The sequence below is a fragment of the Pelecanus crispus genome, chromosome 4 (genome assembly GCF_030463565.1).
Source record: "Pelecanus crispus isolate bPelCri1 chromosome 4, bPelCri1.pri, whole genome shotgun sequence".
NCBI lineage: Eukaryota > Metazoa > Chordata > Aves > Pelecaniformes > Pelecanidae > Pelecanus > Pelecanus crispus.
The window spans coordinates 80,915,411-80,936,170 of record NC_134646.1 but is presented as its reverse complement, the minus strand read 5'-3'; the positions used below and the strand labels follow the sequence as shown (position 1 = coordinate 80,936,170).

General features: G+C 51.0%; 1 protein-coding gene across 1 annotated transcript; it reads left to right on the top strand.

The window, feature by feature from the left end:
* The first annotated feature begins 5,423 nt into the window (after nucleotides 1-5,423).
* On the top strand, nucleotides 5,424-11,277 carry CD8B (CD8 subunit beta). Its single transcript, XM_009489848.1, has 5 exons — nucleotides 5,424-5,469; nucleotides 8,185-8,535; nucleotides 10,369-10,464; nucleotides 11,030-11,119; nucleotides 11,237-11,277. The coding sequence occupies exons 1-5, from the start codon at nucleotides 5,424-5,426 to the stop codon at nucleotides 11,275-11,277; spliced, it is 624 nt and encodes a 207-aa protein (XP_009488123.1).
* The last annotated feature ends 9,483 nt before the right edge of the window (nucleotides 11,278-20,760 follow it).

Genomic DNA, 20,760 nt, shown 5'->3' with positions numbered 1-20,760 from the left:
TCTCCAGCTCCTCTGTTTTCAGCTTCTCGTACCCCAGCTTGCTCTCCAGCCGGGTGATCTCCACTGCATTCCGCAGAGAGTCCCCGCACAAACCCTGCACCTCTGCCCGCAGGTTGTCCACCTGCATTTTGAGCTCACCCTTGGCCTGCTCCAGCGTCTGCACATTCTCAAGAGCCTCCTTCAGCAATTTGGACAACTCCCTGCCCACCATCAGCAAACCCTGCAAAGCCGCTCGCTTCTTGCATTTGTTTGTGGGTTTGGGCTTTTTGGTCTCCTCCGACCAGCTCTCCCACTGCTGGCACAGCTGCTGGTATGCCTCCGGGCCCTGGAAGGCCCCCGGGGACCAAACTGGGGGGAGACACTTCTGGAGCACAAACTGCTCCAGCTTCCAGTTGCTAACGATGTCGGTCATCATAGTGAGGGGAACACGATCCGAGACGGCTCTGTCTCAGGGCAAAGCTACCATAACACCAGCACCACTGACCCACCCGCAGAGGAAGGCTGCGACCCCGCGACCCACCCCTCCAAAAAGCCCCCCCAGGGGGATGCCGAGCCTGGTAGCAAGGGAAGGGGAAGGTGGGGACGGGTGGCCGTGGCAGAGCGGGCAGCTGCCGCGACCCACCGGCTCCCGGGGAAGGGACGGGGAAGGGACGTGGGACCGGGAGAAGCGAAGCAGAGGCGTAGTAGGACCCCAATAATAAGATCTCACCAATCCTTGGCTGGATGTCCTGGCAGTCGCGGGGACCTGGAGACAGCTTCTGCGGAGCTCCGGTGGATTCGGCACCTTTAAGGTCAAGGTGCTCGCGAGGTCTCACTCCAGTGGCTTTTTATAGCCGTGGCAGGTCGTTGTTTGGGGCTGATAACGCCCCTGTTTACTTCTTTGGTGGCTTTTCCTCCTGCAGGTGCTGCATCCCTCCCCCTGTCTTCCCAAGGACACTTTCCTTGTCTTTCCTTATCCTTTTTGGCACTGATTAGGGAGGCTGAAATCACATGGGAGCAGCTGCTCTGCCCCTTATCTATTTTGCAGGGGCCCAGGATTAGTTGCCACTCGCTCACGCTAACCTCTGCTTGCACCAAGTGCCCTGAAGAGGGAGAGCTGGAGCCTGTCCCCTCAGCATCCACCATCCCAAAGTCCCCCAATGGCCTCCTCACTTGCTGCACACACCATTAGCACACGGGTTTTGGGGGGACATCGCACGTGGGGCTCACCCCTGACACCTGTAACACACACGGTCCCCCCCAGACTCCCCCTCCAAGCACAAAGTGCTCACTGGGGGAGCTGAGATGGCAGGAGAATTCATACAATTTGTAGTTTAGATCCATTTTGGCTTCTGGACTTCAAAAGCAGCATTTTTCCATGCCACAAACCAGCCCGCCGCATGTTGGCGTGTACCTCAGGGGTACTCCACGACGTGTCAGGAGCCTCAAATGTGATATTGCATCAGCTGAAGTACAGCTGTAAATCTGCACCTGCAAAGGCAGATGGAGCCCCCCAGCCCCGTCCTACAAACCACATCTTAGCTTGGAGCAGTTTAGAAAACTTGTCCCACTTGGTTTTTTTTCTGCCATTACACTAAGAAAAAGGTAGTACTCATCTTACTCAGTGAAAAGGCTATCATTTTCATCGCTGCTTTTTCACCCTAATGAAATACTCCAAAAGCTACACCCTTCCCTGGAATAAAATCATTTAAAAAGATTTAAAAAACAAAAAAAATGTTCACCCGTGGCTGCTCGAGTCCTGGGGAGTATCCATCCAGCAGCTCATTGTCCCCAACAGGCCCTTATTTCCAGGTCCTGCTGTACTGGCTGTTTTGGAGCAGACCTGAGGCTGAGCAGCCCTCCCTGATCCCAAAAGTCAGCCCTTGTATCCCAGAAAGCACGGAGGGAATGGATTTTTCCTTGGGTTTATGGAAATTGTTCCTCCAGCCTGGCGTTTACAGCCCAGCTGCAATTACCTCTGCTGCAACATGGGAGTTGAGCAGAGATGAAAGCCCAGACAGGTCCTGCTTCTTGTCTGTAGACCCCTTTCTTCTACGCCCATGCTTTGCTCCAACCCCCCAAGAGCAAACACTTTGCTGTGAGAAACCCATCAGAGGGAGAAAATAAAATTTCTCAATCTAAAATCTACACTGCCTGTGTAACGTGAAGACGATAAACATCCCATCAAATTTTCTTCTAAATCTATCCAAAGACTGAATGATTCCCAAGGGCCACAGTTGGTATCTGGGTGTTATAAAACCATGCTGTCTTCTGCTTATTGAAGACAGGTTGCAGGAGGTCTGGACCAAATATATACAGTTGATGTCACGGCAAAATGGTAGAATTACACTTTACAGGAAAAATTGTGCCATCGGTTCTTAGGTGGAAAGCGTTGAGAGCTTGAAACACCCGTTAAATGTACATATGAGGGTGGTGGCTCAAGTTGATCCCCCAAGACATTGCCCAGCCTGGGTCCTTGCTAGAGGCTGTCAGGACTGCAGGGTGTCTTGTTCATGCCGTATGAGGGTCATCCAGCCATGGCGTAACATGGCTGATCTGGCAGCAAACAGCCCAAGGTGCTTTATCAACACCTAAATACAGGTAATAATATCCTATAGATCCATACGGTTGGGTCCCCGCTGAGAAAACCCTGATAAATTAGAGTTTTCTCCTCACGTGCAAAGGGAAAAGTTGAGTTGAGCAGAGATGAAAGCCCAGACAGGTCCTGCTTCTTGTCTGTAGACCCCTTTCTTCTACGCCCATGCTTTGCTCCAACCCCCCAAGAGCAAACACTTTGCTGTGAGAAACCCATCAGAGGGAGAAAATAAAATTTGAAAAAAGTGACAAAGCTGGTGAAAGTGCAGGGAATTAGTGTCGGTGTGGTGAGGTACACGGGATGTGGGCTGAGAAAAAGAAGAGGGGATGTTTTCCCCTGGGATGGGCGGGGAGGAGACCCACAGGTGAGCACCAAGGTGGGGCAGGGAGTTGGCTGTGCTGGGGACTGGGATGGTTGTCTTTCATTGCAGAAAAAGAATAAATTCCCCCTAGAAATTGTGCAGGTGAATAACACAATTACACCAAAATTCGGCAATTCCCCCCCCATCTTGGTCCAGCCGTGAGCCAAAACACTCGTGATTAGGAGCCGCTGTTCCCCAGCAAGGTCACAAACAAATCTTGCTGGTGTTAACAGATCAGTTCCAATTACACCCTTTCTTCCTCCCCCATTTTCTTCCCAGGAGAGCAGCCCCAAACAATGTGGGGATGTTACAAACAGCAGCTGCTCTCCTGCATGTTCCCACAGTGCTTTTACTTTTGCTGGCGATGGGCTGCCAGACAAAGGCATCCCACCTCCAAAATATTTTCTTATAGGAGCAACACTCAGTCCTGAGAACAGCTTGGCTGCCGGTAAATAGCCCAACTGCGCATAAACAGCAGCTTCAAAAAAAATTAAAAATTAATCCCTGTTCCAGCACACACACTATGCTTTTACATTGCAAATATTCCTTTTTCTTTCCATAGGAGACACCCTATAGGTAAAAGCACTGCAGGGAAGCATCTCTAAAGCTGCTATAATGGCCTGGGGAATCCTCCCAAGCCAAAGTATCTGCTTCGATGACCCAATCTATCTGCTTAGACAACCCAGTGTCACCAGCCTTGCAGCAGCATTTGGTACCCAGTGTAATGCCCTATGTCCAAGATTGTAACGATGACAAAAGCCACCTCTGGGACCACTTTGGTCCTGGCCAGGAGGCCAGAGGATGCTGCAGGTGCCAGCAGCAGTGAGAAAAGGGGGACGCAGCCACTGCAGCATGCAGGGAGGTCAGGCTCAGCTCACCGACTTCATCATGGGGATAAAGGCAAAATTCACTTGCAGTAGCATTTCTCATATTAAACAACCCCACCCCCAAAAAAGAGGTTCCTACACCCCATTCTGGGGAGGTCCCAATTTGGGAGTGATGTGAAATAAAAGGGGAAAGGTGAGCAGGGGGTAAAAAAGGGAAAAGCAAGGGTTGCCGTACCCTGTGTCAGGGGCTCAGCTCTGACAACAAGAGCTTAAAAGCACTGAAATATGTTTGAAAGCACTAAAATAATTTTCTCCTAACCTGCCAGGAAAGAGTTAAGGAGCCATTCAGTCGACCCTAAATTTTAGCAGCCGAGCCCTCTGTGGCAAGGCTTTTGGTGGTTAGCAACCAGCTTCGAGCAGGAAATTATTTTAAACAGAAATGGGGAGGGGCTGTGTTACAGCAGCATGGAAAAATCTGGTACAAAATGGACAAAAAAAATTGCACTGCATGAGATGCAAAATAATTTTTCCTATTCATCTACCAACTCAAACCCCGGGGGAGGTTTCTCTGTGCTCCCACATGAGACCCCTCCAGGAAATCCCCCCTCGCTCGGAGCCAGGCCAGGGGAGATGCTGAAGCTTTGTAAGGACCACGAGCATCTGCATGACGTGGGCATAAAAGAAAACCGAATCCTGCTCAGTAGTCAAAGGGGCAGTGAATAAATAAAATTAATAAATAGATTTTTTTTTTCCCCGACATGGAAATATTGAAGGCTGCTGACACCAGTTCACCCCTGTAATTTCACATCACGTATTTGACTCTTCAAATCCTAAACCCTGAGTGCTCCAAATCTCTCCCTCTCGAAGACATTTCAAAGCCACTCTGCTATTTTATCTATCACTTAAATATTTCTGCATAAGGGCTGTGCAGTGTTGCAGCTACCAAAGCAGTGCCCACTGCGAGGTGGGGAGCCCCAGCAGAATTTCCTTATTTTTGCGGTTTTTCAGCCACTAAATTTGTTTGAGGTTTCTTGCTCTTGGCTTCAAAGTTTTCTGTGATGCCTCACACCTCTGCTTTGTGGCGAGCTAGTTTGGCATTCGGCATTTTCCAGGCCCAGAGGAAAACACCTCCCGCTAAGGGTTCTGCTGAAGAAAACAACCCCACAGCTCAAATTGCATCTTCTCCTTATTTTGGATGTTTTTTTTATTTCAACGGAGGAGAAAACAGCCAAAATTCATCCTTTCCTGCTTTTATTTTTAATGCCAAGCTCCTAAATTTGTAATTTTTTAATTGCACGGAGCTGGATTAAAAGGAGGAAAAACTAGCTGATGAAGTATGAAGAAATCATAATTAAAAATCAATGAGTTTTCTTTTTTTTTCTTCCTAAAGGGGATTTTGGGGGATCTCATGCAATGCTGGAGAAGTGCATGGGGCTGCTGCCCTGATGCACACCTGGATTTGGGGCTTGGCGCAGAAGAAGCTGCCAGGCTGAGGCTCCAGGCGCTGCTGTGTCAGATGCTCTTTGGCAGCCGTCGGCGAGACATCTGCGCCGAGACGAGGAAGAACCTCCTGGGGTGAAGCCAGCCCTACCACCAAGAGGTGACTGTGCGTGGAAAGGGGGAGCTGGCACAAAACCCTCCGTTGTTGACTCCACCGACCATGGCCCGGCTGTGGCTCCATCTCTGCATCTGCCTCCAGATCCCAGGTAAGAGGAATACGTCTCTTAAGGGTTGAGGGTACCTAAAATCATGCTGGAGCCTCCCCACCACCCTGCTGCAGCACGTGGGGTGCATTGCGCAGCATCTGGATGATGGAAGTTTAAATACACAGGCATAGTATAGACCTACGGGATATTATTACCTATCACTGCATAATTTTGGACAATGCCATTAATAACATGCTTTAGCTTTTGGTCGGCCCTGAAGTGGTCAGGCAGTTGGACTAGATGACCATTGTGAGTCCCTTCCAACTGAAGTAGTCTATTCTATTCTATTCTATTCTATTCTATTCTATTCTATTCTATTCTATTCTATTCTATTCTATTTATAGTGCAATATAAAATGGTATAGACACCGCAGAGTTTGCTTTTACTGCACCCTCTTAGTGCAGATGGACTGTGGGAAGCTGCTGATGAAGCTAAAGTAGCACCTATCTACACTGCCTGTGTAACGTGAAGACGATAAACATCCCATCAAATTTTCTTCTAAATCTATCCAAAGACTGAATGATTCCCAAGGGCCACAGTTGGTATCTGGGTGTTATAAAACCATGCTGTCTTCTGCTTATTGAAGACAGGTTGCAGGAGGTCTGGACCAAATATATACAGTTGATGTCACGGCAAAATGGTAGAATTACACTTTACAGGAAAAATTGTGCCATCGGTTCTTAGGTGGAAAGCGTTGAGAGCTTGAAACACCCGTTAAATGTACATATGAGGGTGGTGGCTCAAGTTGATCCCCCAAGACATTGCCCAGCCTGGGTCCTTGCTAGAGGCTGTCAGGACTGCAGGGTGTCTTGTTCATGCCGTATGAGGGTCATCCAGCCATGGCGTAACATGGCTGATCTGGCAGCAAACAGCCCAAGGTGCTTTATCAACACCTAAATACAGGTAATAATATCCTATAGATCCATACGGTTGGGTCCCCGCTGAGAAAACCCTGATAAATTAGAGTTTTCTCCTCACGTGCAAAGGGAAAAGGGACCATTTTCGAGCTTCTGCAGGCTGGTCTGGCCAAGCGCATGGAAACAAACCCGATTCCCCGTGGTCCCCTGTGAGAATATACACTGGGAAAGGGAACAGGGAGGTTTGGGGGGGGGTGAAGGTGTGGCAGAGGATGAGCTTTTCTGCTCTGGCTCCGTCCCAGCTCACCCCACTGGAGCTTGACCACTGGCTCACAGCTGAGTTGAGCATTTTCCAGGATCCCTTCTCATCTCTTCTGATTCATCTAGTAATCTCTCCAGCAGCTCAAGGAAAAGGTTTTCATGGAGGGGTTAAGTTTCACATGCCCAGCAGAGCCAGACCTCAGGGCAGTCAAGGAGACCCTGAAGCCACCATGCCCTATGACCACACACATTTCATCCCCTAAAAAACCACACAGGTGTTTGCCAAAGTTTGGGATGATTGCACTCCAAAACCTGAGAATTATGTATTTTAATAAGAAGGAGACATTTGTATTGTCTCAGCACCAAAGGATGTGGTGAAATGCTGTGGCTGCTGTGCAACGCCCGAATTTCGGCATTGCAATATTAGGGCTGAAGCCTGCTCATCTCTGCAGCACGCCGGCAGTGATGGGGTCATCGGTGTGGGGATGGAGGGAAGCTCTGGACCTCTGTCAGTCACCAGAGCCCTCTCCTCTGTCCGTCACTATCGGGGACATAGGGGACATCACACCACTGGGTTTGCAGGGCTGCATGAGGCTGTTTGCAACAAGCACTGTAAGCAGCTTTGGGATTTTGAAGGAATGGGGACATTCTAAAGTAAAAAAAGCCCAAAAAAGTGTTTTGTTGAGCTTTTTGCACGGCTGTAAAACAGGCCTGGGAAACAGATGGAGGAAGCGAGAGCGTCCTTATCTTCAGAGGGCTGTTTTTCACTCAGTCTCGGAATATCTGCAGCTTTGTAGGACTGTTTGCTGAACAGAAAGGATCACAAGTCACCTGTTATCCTTTTCACAAGGACACATCCTCGCTCGCACACAGACACCGCTCACGTCTGCCCAGGCCAAACACGACTCAGATAATTTCCACAAAAGCTGCAAAGCCCAAACAGGGCGATTCGATGCCAAATCAAAGCTTTCAACTCCACCGCTACTCCTCACTCCCTCTCCTTCCCCAGGTCTCAAAATTCATATGAAAATAATGTCGTCTGAAAACTAATATCAAATTGTCTCATTTTGAGATGTTTTGCACATTTTTTGTCTTTTCCTACACCTGCAATGAAGTTTATCAGTGTTGCATCTGTTAGAACAAAAATCTGGCAAATAAGTTAAGAGGCTCAAAAAAAGTCTGTTGAAAGAGAGGTGAAGCCTCTCTGAAAAATGAGAGAGAAAAGGGGGGGCAGGAGAAGAGCATCCACAACAGCAAGTGGGGATGTCCTTCCTTGCACATACAGCTCCAAGGGCACCCTCAAAATCATCCCTCCAACCCTCTTCCTGCCACTAAGCCTCCTTCCTAGATGAGTTTTTACAGGGCAAACTCTACCTGTATAACTCAGCTTGACGAAAAAATAGCTGGGGAACCCAAAAAGGCCTCTGAAGGAATATGGGAGCATCCTGATAAAGATGGTCCTGTTTCTTGCTCATGTGATCCCCTGATCTCCAACTACTTGATCTTATTAAACCCACAAAGAAAATCTGTACTTAGCATGGAAGAAAAGTAATGAAAAGAAAATAATAACTATGCATTCCTGTCTCTTTTTTCTTAGGTTTCTGTGCAAATCTACTTTTATCCCAGACTCCAGAGCATATTTTAGCCCAAACTAACAATAAAACAGAAATCATCTGTGAGCTGAATAAGGAGCATGCCGGGGTGTACTGGTACCGCTGGAACCAGGAGAGGCAAAATTTTGAGTTCTTGGTATTTTTGAACCTGTTGGGCAAAGCCACGTATGGCGCAAATATCAGCCAGGACAAGTTTAGTGTCCATGGAGCGACTTCCCACACTTCCTACAGCCTGCACATCAGCCGCCTCCAAGCCTCGGACAACGGCACCTACTACTGCTCGGTCTCCCAGTCCTTCCAGCTCCTCCTGGGCAGCGGGACATGGCTCGGTGTGGGTAAGCATCACCCCCGGGGCTCCAAAATGTGCCACTGACAGGCTGTGATGAGGTCTCCTGGGTAAGGGGTGATGTGTGTTGGCATAGCCTTCCCAATTTTGAGATGCACAGCTGGGGCTCTGGGGTTTTCCTGAAGAGACCTATGAGAAGTCAGAAAATACAAAAAATAGCTATATTTTAGGTCAGCTGCATGCGATAGCGCTTTTGCCATCAGCGGTTGCTCTGCTGTGGTCATGCCTTGAGCACCACGTTGGTCCTAGCGTCTTAGGATTCCCATGGGAAGACACTCAGCCCCCAATATTGCCATGCCCTGCATTTTTCTTTTCCCCCATGGTACTTTGGATGAGAGGCTGGATAGATGCCCTGCTCAGCTCCCGGGTCCTCCCACACCCCGGTTCTTCCTTACCCTTCCTCCGAGTGACAAGGGCAGCATCATGGCCAGAGGACATCACCCCTCGCATCGCTGGGGTGGGTCTGACTGCAAGTTTCAAGTCTGTCCCTCACATAAAGGATTGAATTAGGACTTACTCCTCAAAGCCCACAGCCCACCATCACTGGGGAGCTCCAGCCAGAAATCAGAGCTATCTGCGGGTGGCATTGTGCGATGCTTTACAGACCCTGGGTCATATAACAGCTCTTTTCAGCCCATTTTCCCCTTGACCACCGAGCAGGAGGTGGTGTAGAAAAACTAATGTGTTTGACGTAGGATTCAGCCCTTTCATTGCAGGCTTTTAGGGAGACAAATAACTTATTTAACCAAGATGCAGCTACAGCTGCTGGCTCTAAATCATCCCCAGTGTCCCAGCCTTTCTGGTTTTTTTGCAAATATGCCCTGCACCTTGAGCTGGCTGAGAAATCCTTTTTGGATTCTTGCCGGCTCCAAGAAAAAGTGGTTTAAGATAAAAGAGAACTGGTTTTTATCAACTGGGCACATATCTATGTGCAAAGCAAAGCATGAAAGCCAGGGCTGAAATTCAGCATGATCAAGGACACTCCAATTTGAAACTAAACACCAGCAGGTGCTCTACAAGGACTCAGGCCTTGCTAGATATTTTCTTTTTTTCCTTTAGTACACATGATAAAAACAAATTGTCTTTAAGTTCCTTTTCTTTAAGTCTATTATAATGTAAGAGAGAAGTTGTCCAGATAAATCCCAGGCACCTGATGTCTCACCTTTCCATGTAAAAGAACGGTGGTTTCCGTAGGAATTTTAGTCCTAGATAAAAGCAGAAAAAAGTAGTTTTGAACCACCCAAACTTTTGCATAAGTGGAGTTTGAGCGGTCAGATGTACAGCTATTTAATAACATTACTGAGATATTTTCCTGACCAACTTTACAGAGAGATGAGTGCACTCCATTGTAATTCAGATACATGATAATAAATCCTGCCCTCATTTTATCACCAAAAAACAAAGTCCAACTTTAAGCAAAGAATAGAGCAATCTGAATACAGAAAAGATCCATGGATCCCTTAAAACCTCCCAGTGCTACTGAAATCTCCCATTACCTGTGATTTCGTGCAACGCTGATGAGATGGTGCCTGGCAGTAAATGTAGCTCAAGGAGGTTTTCTCTTTTCCCTGCCTTAACCTTCTGCCCTTGTTTGCCTGGTACATTGTTTTATTAATGCTTTTACAAGCTCTTGGCAACTTCTGTGGCCACTGAGAGGTTCTGGTCAAGCTCCCAGCCCCTCTGGACGACCCAGCCCTTTGTGGGGGTCCCTGGACGGGGCTAGTTTTAAAAGCCAAAATTTACAGCCCCTCCTGCTTGCTCTTTGGGACTCCACTGCACTTGGTGCCTTATTAACCATCCTTTTCTCCTCCTTATCCACCAGTTGATGTTTTGCCTCCGCCTCCGAAGAGCACTCAGGCACCACTCTCCAAAAAGCCCATGCGGTGCTTAACCAAAAGCAAAGCTGCTGGCAAGAAAGGTACGGCACCGGGGCAGCTCAGGCTGCCTTGCGAAAGGGGTTTGCTGAGCTCCTGGGGGTCCCCAGGGTTCAGCTGGAGTTTGTCCTGGGGTGGTGGCGGCCACGACGTGACCCTGCAGGGGTGGGCATCCAGGCCCACCCAGACCCACCACCCTGGGTGGAGCTGACCTCTGCCTTTAGGAGTGGTTCCCTGGGATGTACAAGGGTTTAGGGGCCAGGATGCCCTTCCATTTAGCTCTGCCTAAGCTCTGGTGTCCCTTGGGTGTGCAGCCCCTTCAGGTGCAGCGTCGCTCCTGCAGGCACGGTGAATTCCCGTGCCAGAGAGGACACCATGAAAAAGGCTATCGTGACTCGTAGCTAAGTTCCCTGCAACGCCTTGGGGTGTAATGCATCCTCCAAGGGATACCCCAGGGCGATGGTCATGTCCTCCGCCCCTCCTGACAACCTGCCTTGCTTTTCACCTGTCCCCACCCCACCCTTCATCCCCCAAAGCTGCCGCGGCAGGATGATGCTGGATGCTGAGCTGACGGGGCAGCTCCACACCATGTCCCCTCCTGCTTTCCAGGTGCCTGCAACCCCCTGATCTGGGTCCCCTTGGCCGCCAGCGTCCTGGTTCTCCTGCTGACCCTGGTCCCCACCGCCTACCGCCTCCACCGTAAGCATCCCACCAGCCCCAGGGGACGATGTGGGGTGTCAGGCCCCGGGACAGCCGGGCAGCAGGATGGGGAGCTGGGAGGGGGTCCCTGGGCTGACGGACACCATCTCTCCCCAGGTCTGCGGCGGAGGCTGTGGCTTCGCATCCACAGGCGGTAAATCCCACCAGCTCCCCCCACCTCGGGCAGGCAGGGAGAAGCTACGGATCCTCCCCTGCAGAGTGCTGAGCCCTGCCTGGATGTGGCCCAGGAAGGACGTTAAAAGGGACGGACATGGGCTTGCACTGCAAGACAGACATTTCTTTCCTGCGACAGACCACGACTTTAATATTTTTCCTTGACACAACAGCTGGCAAAAGGACCAGGCCGGATTCTGCAGCGTGCTGAGCATTTCTCAAAGGGCACTGAGCAGGGTGAACGCCACAACTGGCTCTGCACTGGGGGCACCGGTGCTGGTGTACCAAAGGGATTCAGATGGGCTGGAAAGATGCTGTGAGCTCCTTGGCTCTCCTCTGTGTTTGTCCGTAGGACAGCACGGAGGTGCTTTTGCTTTGCTCCTGCTAACGCAGGTTGATAAGACTTTGGTAACGAATGCTTTGAGAGCAACCGGCCGACGCAGGGGCAGGTCACTGCACAGCTTGCAAAGGCCCTGTACAGGCATGTTCGTTAGCAATAATGAATATATCGCTCAGTCATTTTGTTCTACAGACTGGTGTCTTGTGGCCCTGCTCGGTGAGGGACACGGTTGCGTGGCAAGCAAGGAACCACGGCCTCTCCCCAAGCAAGAGTTAAAGCAGAGCAAAAGCTCCTGGGGGAGCCGGTCTGAGAGGATGTCTTCTCCCATGGGAGATTGCAAACAGCCAAGAGTGGGAGAGGAAAGCCAGACAAAGCGATGTAGCCAAGGCCAAACACCTGGCACAGCCTGAAGGCCAACACCGCCTCTGAGAGCAAACAGAGGCGGCGGGGGCCAGCCCTGAGCCCAGCAGCACGGCACAGCCGGCGAGAATTGCCCTGAGCAATGCCCATATGCTGACCCCTGGCATGCTGAGCCCCGAGCAATGCCCGTGTGTGCTGAGCCCCGATGGTGCTGAGCCCTGAGCGACACTCACGTGTGCTGAGCCCTGAGCAACACCCGTGTGTGCTGAGTCCTGAGCAATGCCCGTGTGTGCTGAGCCCAGAGCAATGCCCGTGTGTGCTGAGCCCCGACGGTGCTGAGCCCTGAGCGACACTCACATGTGCTGAGCTGCAAGTAACACCCGTGTGTGCTGAGCCCCGAGCAACACCCATGTGTGCTGAGTCCTGAGCAATGCCCGTGTGTGCTGAGCCCCGACGGTGCTGAGCCCTGAGTGACACTCGCATGTGCTGAGCTGCGACACCCGTGTGTGCTGAGCCCTGAGCAACACCCGTGTGTGCTGAGCCCCGAGCAACACCCGTGTGTGCTCAGTCCTGGGCAACACCCGTGTGTGCTGAGCCCCGAGCAACACCCATGTGTGCTGAGTCCTGAGCAATGCCCGTGTGTGCTGAGCCCCGATGGTGCTGAGCCCCGAGTGACACTCGCATGTGCTGAGCTGCAAGTGACACCCGTGTGTGCAGAGCCCTGAGCAACATCCGTGTGTGCTGAGCCCTGAGCAACACCCGTGTGTGCAGAGCCCTGAGCAATGCCCATGTGTGCTGAGCCCCGATGGTGCTGAGCCCCGAGTGACACTCGCGTGTGCTGAGCTGCAAGTGACACCCGTGTGTGCAGAGCCCTGAGCAACATCCGTGTGTGCTGAGCCCTGAGCAACACCCGTGTGTGCAGAGCCCTGAGCAACACCCGTGTGTGCTGAGCCCTGAGCAATGCCCGTGTGTGCTGAGTCCTGAGCAATGCCCGTGTGTGCTGAGCCCCGATGGTGCTGAGCCCCGAGTGACACTCGCATGTGCTGAGCTGCAAGTGACACCCGTGTGTGCAGAGCCCTGAGCAACACCCGTGTGTGCTGAGCCCTGAGCAACACCCGTGTGTGCTGAGCCCTGAGCAACGCCCGTGTGTGCTGAGCCCTGAGCAATGCCCGTGTGTGCTGAGCCCCGACGGTGCTGAGCCCCGAGTGACACTCACATGTGCTGAGCTGCAAGTGACACCCGTGTGTGCTGAGCCCCAAGCAACACCCGTGTGTGCTGAGCCCCGAGCAACACCCGTGTGTGCTGAGCCCTGAGCAACACCCGTGTGTGCTGAGCCCTGAGCAATGCCCGTGTGTGCTGAGCCCCGATGGTGCTGAGCCCCGAGTGACACTCACATGTGCTGAGCTGCAAGTGACACCCGTGTGTGCAGAGCCCTGAGCAACATCCGTGTGTGCTGAGCCCTGAGCAATGCCCGTGTGTGCTGAGCCCTGAGCAATGCCCGTGTGTGCTGAGCCCCGACGGTGCTGAGCCCCGAGTGACACTCGCATGTGCTGAGCTGCAAGTGACACCCGTGTGTGCTGAGCCCCAAGCAACACCCGTGTGTGCTGAGTCCTGCGCGACGTCCATGTGTGCTGAGCCCTGAGCAATGCCCGTGTGTGCTGAGTCCTGAGCAATGCCCGTGTGTGCTGAGCCCCGATGGTGCTGAGCCCCGAGTGACACTCGCATGTGCTGAGCTGCAAGTGACACCTGTGTGTGCTGAGCTCTGAGCAACACCCGTGTGTGCTGAGTCCTGCGTGACGTCCATGTGTGCTGAGCCCCGAGCAACACCCGTGTGTGCTGAGCCCCGAGCAACACCCATGTGTGCTGAGTCCTGAGCAATGCCCGTGTGTGCTGAGCCCCGATGGTGCTGAGCCCCGAGTGACACTCACATGTGCTGAGCTGCAAGTGACACCCGTGTGTGCAGAGCCCTGAGCAACACCCGTGTGTGCAGAGCCCCGAGCAACACCCGTGTGTGCTGAGCCCAGAGCAATGCCTGTGTGTGCTGAGCCTCGAGCAACACCCGTGTGTGCTGAGCCCCGAGCAACACCCGTGTGTGCTGAGCCTCGAGCAACACCCGTGTGTGCTGAGCCCAGAGCAATGCCTGTGTGTGCTGAGTCCTGAGCAACACCCGTGTGTGCTGAGCCCCGACGGTGCTGAGCCCCGAGTGACACTCACATGTGCTGAGCTGCAAGTGACACCCGTGTGTGCAGAGCCCTGAGCAACACCCGTGTGTGCTGAGCCCTGAGCAACACCCGTGTGTGCTGAGTCCTGAGTGATGCCCGTGTGTGCTGAGCCCTGAGCAATGCCCGTGTGTGCTGAGCCCCGATGGTGCTGAGCCCCGAGTGACACTCGCATGTGCTGAGCTGCAAGTGACACCCGTGTGTGCAGAGCCCCGAGCAACACCCGTGTGTGCAGAGCCCCGAGCAACACCCGTGTGTGCTGAGCCCCGAGCAACACCCGTGTGTGCTGAGTCCTGCGTGACGTCCATGTGTGCTGAGCCCTGAGCAACACCCGTGTGTGCTGAGCCCTGAGCAATGCCCGTGTGTGCTGAGCCCCGATGGTGCTGAGCCCCGAGTGACACTCGCATGTGCTGAGCTGCAAGTGACACCTGTGTGTGCTGAGCCCCGAGCAACACCCGTGTGTGCTGAGCCCCGAGCAACACCCGTGTGTGCTCAGTCCTGAGTGATGCCCGTGTGTGCTGAGCCCCGACGGTGCTGAGCCCCGAGTGACACTCACATGTGCTGAGCTGCAAGTGACACCCGTGTGTGCTGAGCCCCGAGCAACACCCGTGTGTGCAGAGCCCTGAGCAACACCCGTGTGTGCAGAGCCCTGAGCAACACCCGTGTGTGCAGAGCCCCGAGCAACACCCGTGTGTGCTGAGCCCCGAGCAACACCCGTGTGTGCTGAGCCCTGAGCAACACCCGTGTGTGCTGAGCCTCGAGCAACACCCGTGTGTGCTGAGCCCCAAGCGACGCGCGTGTGTGCCGAGCCCTGCGTGACGCCCGTGTGCGCTGAGCCCCGAGCAATGCCCATGGACGCTCAGCCCCGAGTGACGCCAGAAGCAGGGTGGGCCTCCCCAGGGATGTTCACAAGGCTCAGCCGCTGCCCGGGGCTGCGAGGCTGACGTGGGGCTGGGAATGCGGGCTCTTGCTGAGCGCAGGCGTTGGGCGCTCACCCTCGGACGCACCCCCAGCCCTGCGTCTCTGCTGGAACACGGGCGCCAGAGCAAGGCTGTACCGCCTGCAAGGAGTGCAAGGGGAAGGTTGTCCAGACATCTTCTGTCCCCAGCGTGGGTGGGAAGGCCGGCAGTTCTTTGTTCTGCTGGGGAAGCAGCAGGGATCTCCTGTCCTGCACGCTGCGTGTGTCCTTACAGCTGCCCACAAGCCAAGGGCTGATGGCTCCAGAGTCCCCAGGGCCAGCGCAAGCGCAGGCGTGGGACGCGCCTGCGTGGGTGCAAAGCAGCACAGCAGCACAGCAGCACCCCTCCGGCCTCCCCCTCCCTCCCCCCCCAGCCGCAGGGAGCTGCCACTCTCCGCTTCAATATAGATTTTTCTGGAGGGTTTGGTCTCAAACCTGGCCACGGGCGCTCCTCGCGATGGATGCTTCGCCTAAATGATGCAGTAATAAAGCCGTCAGCGGACCGTGCTGAGCCAGCTCTGCCAGGCTGCGATGCTCACCCAGGCTCCCAGGCCACCCAGCTGATGGCCGCAGGGGACACCGACCCCAGACCCCATCCCACCAGGGATGCTGCAGGGAGGGGTCCTCCAGCATCTCTGCTTCCGACACATCATCCCGGCAGCGTATTTTAGCCTCTGTGAAAGCTCAGATGAACTAAACCCACCATTTTTTCTACCCTGCAAGCACTTGGTGCGCAGAGCTTCAACCCAGGAACAGATTATTTTTGTGATATGTATTTTTTACAGGACAGCTATAAGGAAAATCCTTTGAAGCTTCCCATGGGCAAAGGTTTATTCTTTCAAAAACAGGGGTTTTCCCCCTGTCTGCAGCTGCTTTTGAAATCCCAGCTCCATTTCCCATGCTTGAGGCATCCTGACCTTACTGTCCATCCTTGCTCCACCTCTCCTGCGTCTGGGCCAGCACAGGAGATGGCCTCCCACAGCAAAGAAGCCTGGGCCAGGTCTGAGCAGCGAAAGGCAGGCGGGGACAGCCCAATCCTCCTCTCCCACAGGAATGTCATCGGTCTCGGGGGTAACCCTGCCCAGTCCGCTCCTCCTCCCTCCATCCCATGCTCACGCCATCCCCACAGTGTCTGACCCTCGCTGAAACCACCCAGGACAGCGCTGCCTTGTCTTCATAGACTTCAGCCACCAGATTATCCCACCTCCAATAAAACCCATTCAAAGAATGGGGATTTACCCCTCGGCTCTCTGCCCGCCAGTGAATGACTGCAACAGGCAGCAAAGAATTTGCTCAACTCTTGAGTTCCCCAATTTGGCTTCATTGTTCCTTTGTAAATTGAAAAAAAAAACCCAAACCCCAAAAAACCCCTCCAACCTGAACATCATCTGCACGCAATGGAAACAGGAGAGTACAGCAAGAGTCAGGGATGCTACGTGTCCTGTTGAAACACAGGCTTGGGCAGTTTAGCAATGGAAACAATGAAAAAATTGTAGAAATTCCTATCATCATCAATAGGGTGTTTTAAAACAGTAAACCTCAGAGAGATTTTAGCAACAGATTTCACAAATGCAAGAGATGGTGGAAAAAAATCACCTCCCATTTCAGACTGTTTTCCCAGAGCACATATAAGAGAGAAACAGAAGCACTAATAAAAAGATGCTCTTATGTCTGAGAAAATTAGCCCAGTCCCCTGATATCTGCAACTTCTTTGGTTTTCTTTCCTGCTTCGTCACTGTGTTGAGAGCACGATGACAGGACCAGCCAAGGGTCAGGGTGTTGCGGCACATGGTGGGCAAAGAGATGCTTCCATCATGAAAAACAATGGGAAAATATTTCTGTGCATCTCTGCTAATAGCACGGTGCCCGGATCCATGGAGGGAGAGATACAGGTAACAGCATCACCCATCGCAATGTCACCCCTGCCACGACGTCCTGGCAAATGAGCATCCCTAATTTATTCCTCGTTTCCTTCCGAGGATGGAGCAGCCTTCTCCCGTCTCCTGCCGTCACCCTCCTCCCCGCAGCAAGGAACATCCGTACCTAGAAGGGAAAATAATGGGATTTTATATATGACCCCAAACCCTCACATGAGCAGTTAATAAATATCACCTTAAACGACAAAAGGAGATGCCACAAAAAATTGAACAAAGACAAAAGGCCTTTGAATAGGACAAGGAGGGGTTTGCAGATCTATGGGTTTAAGTACCAAGTGTTACCTATATTGTGCCCACCCCCGCGAATCATCAGGCAAGGAACTGTAAAAGAGGTCAAAAATTATGTTGCAATAATCCATTGTTATTATTATTGCATTATTTTATATTCTAAATTTTTATTCTTGATACATTCTATATATAATATAGACTATATATTCTATATTATAAAAAAAAGACTATGGTTATTCTTTCAATAAACAGTGTGTGCATATCTTGAAAGCATTAAAATATTCAAGGGACAGAGAGCAGAGCAGAAATACAGGTATTTCAGGCATTGGAGTAAATAGTCTTCACATTTTTGTAAAACTTCTGTAAATAGTTTAAAAAAAAAATTGTCAGTCTTTCCAGAATATCTCAGCTGCTGAGCTCATATTGGCAGTGCCCAATTTTTCTTTATTCTTTTAACCTGCCCAGTCATTTTTATGTGGAGGCCCTGTGTTTTTATAATACAAACAAGTAAATATTAATCGGGTGCAGTTGAAAACATTCAACTGAAAACAAGCTAGTGACACGAGATTGGAAGTTATATTTGATTTTAAAGCTCCTAAATGTATAAAAAAAGAACTTTGCAGAGTCATAAACACCGCTGAGTTGGGCATGCTAACAGAGAAAGGATGAGTAACAGCTTTATTAAATGATTAAACTTGAATTCTGCGCAAAGGGAAAGAAGACACATATATCCACGGGTGATGTTTAAATTCCTTCCGATTTACTCTTGGCCAGAAGGGCTCCGTGCACGGTAGCTGCTTATTAAACATCTCCTCTTGGCATGAAAAACAGATTCACAGCAGGACTTCTAGGCATCCAGACCAGACTTGTTAAATGGGAATTTCTAAACGTCTTTTTCTGCCACCGTATAAAACCAGATACGTCCCAGAAGCTGCAAAAAAAACCCCAATTTTTACTTGCTCCTCCTGAATCCTGTTAGTGCACAGACACAGCCCTATACACGTGTGCCCGAGCAGGGGCACGGGCCCTTCCCTTCCCTTCCCGTCTTCCAGAAGCATCCGGCGCACAAAAGCCCTCTCCCACCCACAGCACCAGCTCACCTGGCTGCGCTGCTCTTCGGGTATCAAACCATTTACAGGAACCTTAAATAGAGAAATACTCTATCATATGTATTGACAGTTACATTGAAAATATTCTAACTATATATTATTATGTATAGTTATAACTTATCTATTACAGTTAAATATATTATATGTAATATATTCAATAGAGTTATAACATATATTACATTTAAAAATATTCTATATAACCATATTGTAGATATTCTTTTATATATTATGTATTATCTATTATCTATTATATATATTTTTATATATAGCTATATAGTGTTATTATATATATTGACAGTTATATAGATTGACAGATACCTATAGAAAAAAAAAAACCACTGAGGAACAAAAAACTACCTTCAGGAAGCATAAATACTTCTTGCCCTTATTTCCCTGGACTTCATCGCATTTCATTCAATAAAGCAGAAATAGTTATATGTTACATTTCTGGTTTATATAAACCAGAAATGGTTTCTTTAAGATTATTATCATTTTTATTTAATATTATTTCTGGTTATTAAATTGAATATTATTTGCTGAAGCAACAAATATTTGTGTATATCAATATATCTATATTGCATGCCCTCAGGGTGAAATCTGCAGCTTCTGTGAAATTACATAAAAATATTTGCTATTCCAGCATTCACTTAGCTGGAACACATATCAGACCATGTTAAAAATAAATCTGCACAAGCTATGTATTTTGCTTCTCTACCACTTTGCTACAGGAAAGATTACCCTGAGTTTATACACCAGTGGTTCTTTCACATGAAACAAAACTCCCTCCATGCTTTAAATATTTGCAACAGTATGGGAGGTTTAATATTCTTCCCCTAGCCATTCATTTTTTCTGCTAAAATTCGACTTCTCCTTTAGCCTTTAAGATACACAAGGGTATGAAGGGGGACAGCATCACGCTTTTAAGCAGCGGGATATCTTTATTACTATTTGTGCTTTCTGATGTAGTTAATAAATTAAAACCAAATGTGAATCGCTCCAAAAAAATTCCCAACGATGGCATCAGCGCAGAAATTTTTTCTCTGCCAGGTACAACATATCTATATGTTGGCACAGGGATCTCACGCAAACAACTTAGTTCATTTAACATTAAAAAAACCACCCTAAGACAAGTCACTCACGGAAAGCAGCTGGCAGTCAATATGAAAAGGAAACCTGCTGAAATGGCAAAGCCCTCTTCATCCTCTCCAAAAAGCTCCTTGGAGGGGTCGGGAGCCCTCAGGCAGCCAGGCTGACGCAGGCACCCACAAACCCGTCTCCTTGGCTTTTTTTGGGACAGGCAATGAGTAAGGGCTAAATTTCATCTTGGAATCATCAACTGGACAGAGTCGCTGCATCACGCAGCAGAAAACCCGATACTGCAGAAACCGTGGGCGTCTGCAGGAGAAGTTTTGCAACGTGGAGTTTTTCAACTTGAGCTTTGCCGGGGAACACCAAAAAGTGCCTGATTTCCCCATGTAAAGCATGGGGAGCGATGGACGCCTCCAAAGCAAAGCCATGAGCCCCCAAGCCGGTGCCAGCCACCGGTACCCTGCCTGCTGCTGCCAGCCCCACGTCCCACCCCACCCCACAGCTTCCTCCACCCTGCGAGCACGGTGGAGCACGCCTTACCCAGCCCAAGGGGCAAGCCACCTTCTGGTTTTTCTGCTCTTCTTCTCTCTTCGTTGTTAAAACATCCAGATGGGAGGTTGGGCACCAAAATATGGGGCGCAACCAGCCTCCCTCCCCAGGACACCCCCCCCGCCGTGAGGCTGGGCAGGGAGGAGGGCTGTGGTTTGGGGGACATCTCTGTGCCCAGAGCGTGCGATCTCGCCCACCACGTTTCCTGTCGCTCCCTCCCAGCGCGGAGAGCCGGGGCTGCAGGCCATGCAGGCAGCATGAAATGCAGCACAAAACCGAGGTGTGGGTCAGCTGGCTCCGAGGACAGGCAGGGCATCCTTGGAGGAGCTGGGCGAGCGCTGCTCTTCCACGTCGCGGTGCGGCCCATGGCAGAAGCCACAGCCGAGTCCCACCACATCTGGCATCCCTTCAGGTACCACCACGGGAGGAGGTGCTAGGCTGCCGGGGGCCCTGCAGCCGCCTCGCAGGCAGGGTCGCAGGCAGAACTGCTGCCACTCCTCAGCAAAGCTCAAGGTGCAATCCTTGCCCAGCGTAAGCATGAGGCAAACTCCCTGGTTGATGTCTCAGGGAGAGGTGCTGGGCTGCGCAGACACCCAGCTACAGGGCTTCAAAACTTTATGCCTTAACATCAGCACAGAATGCAAAATACAAGTTGGGATATTTCCTATCAGTCTCTTC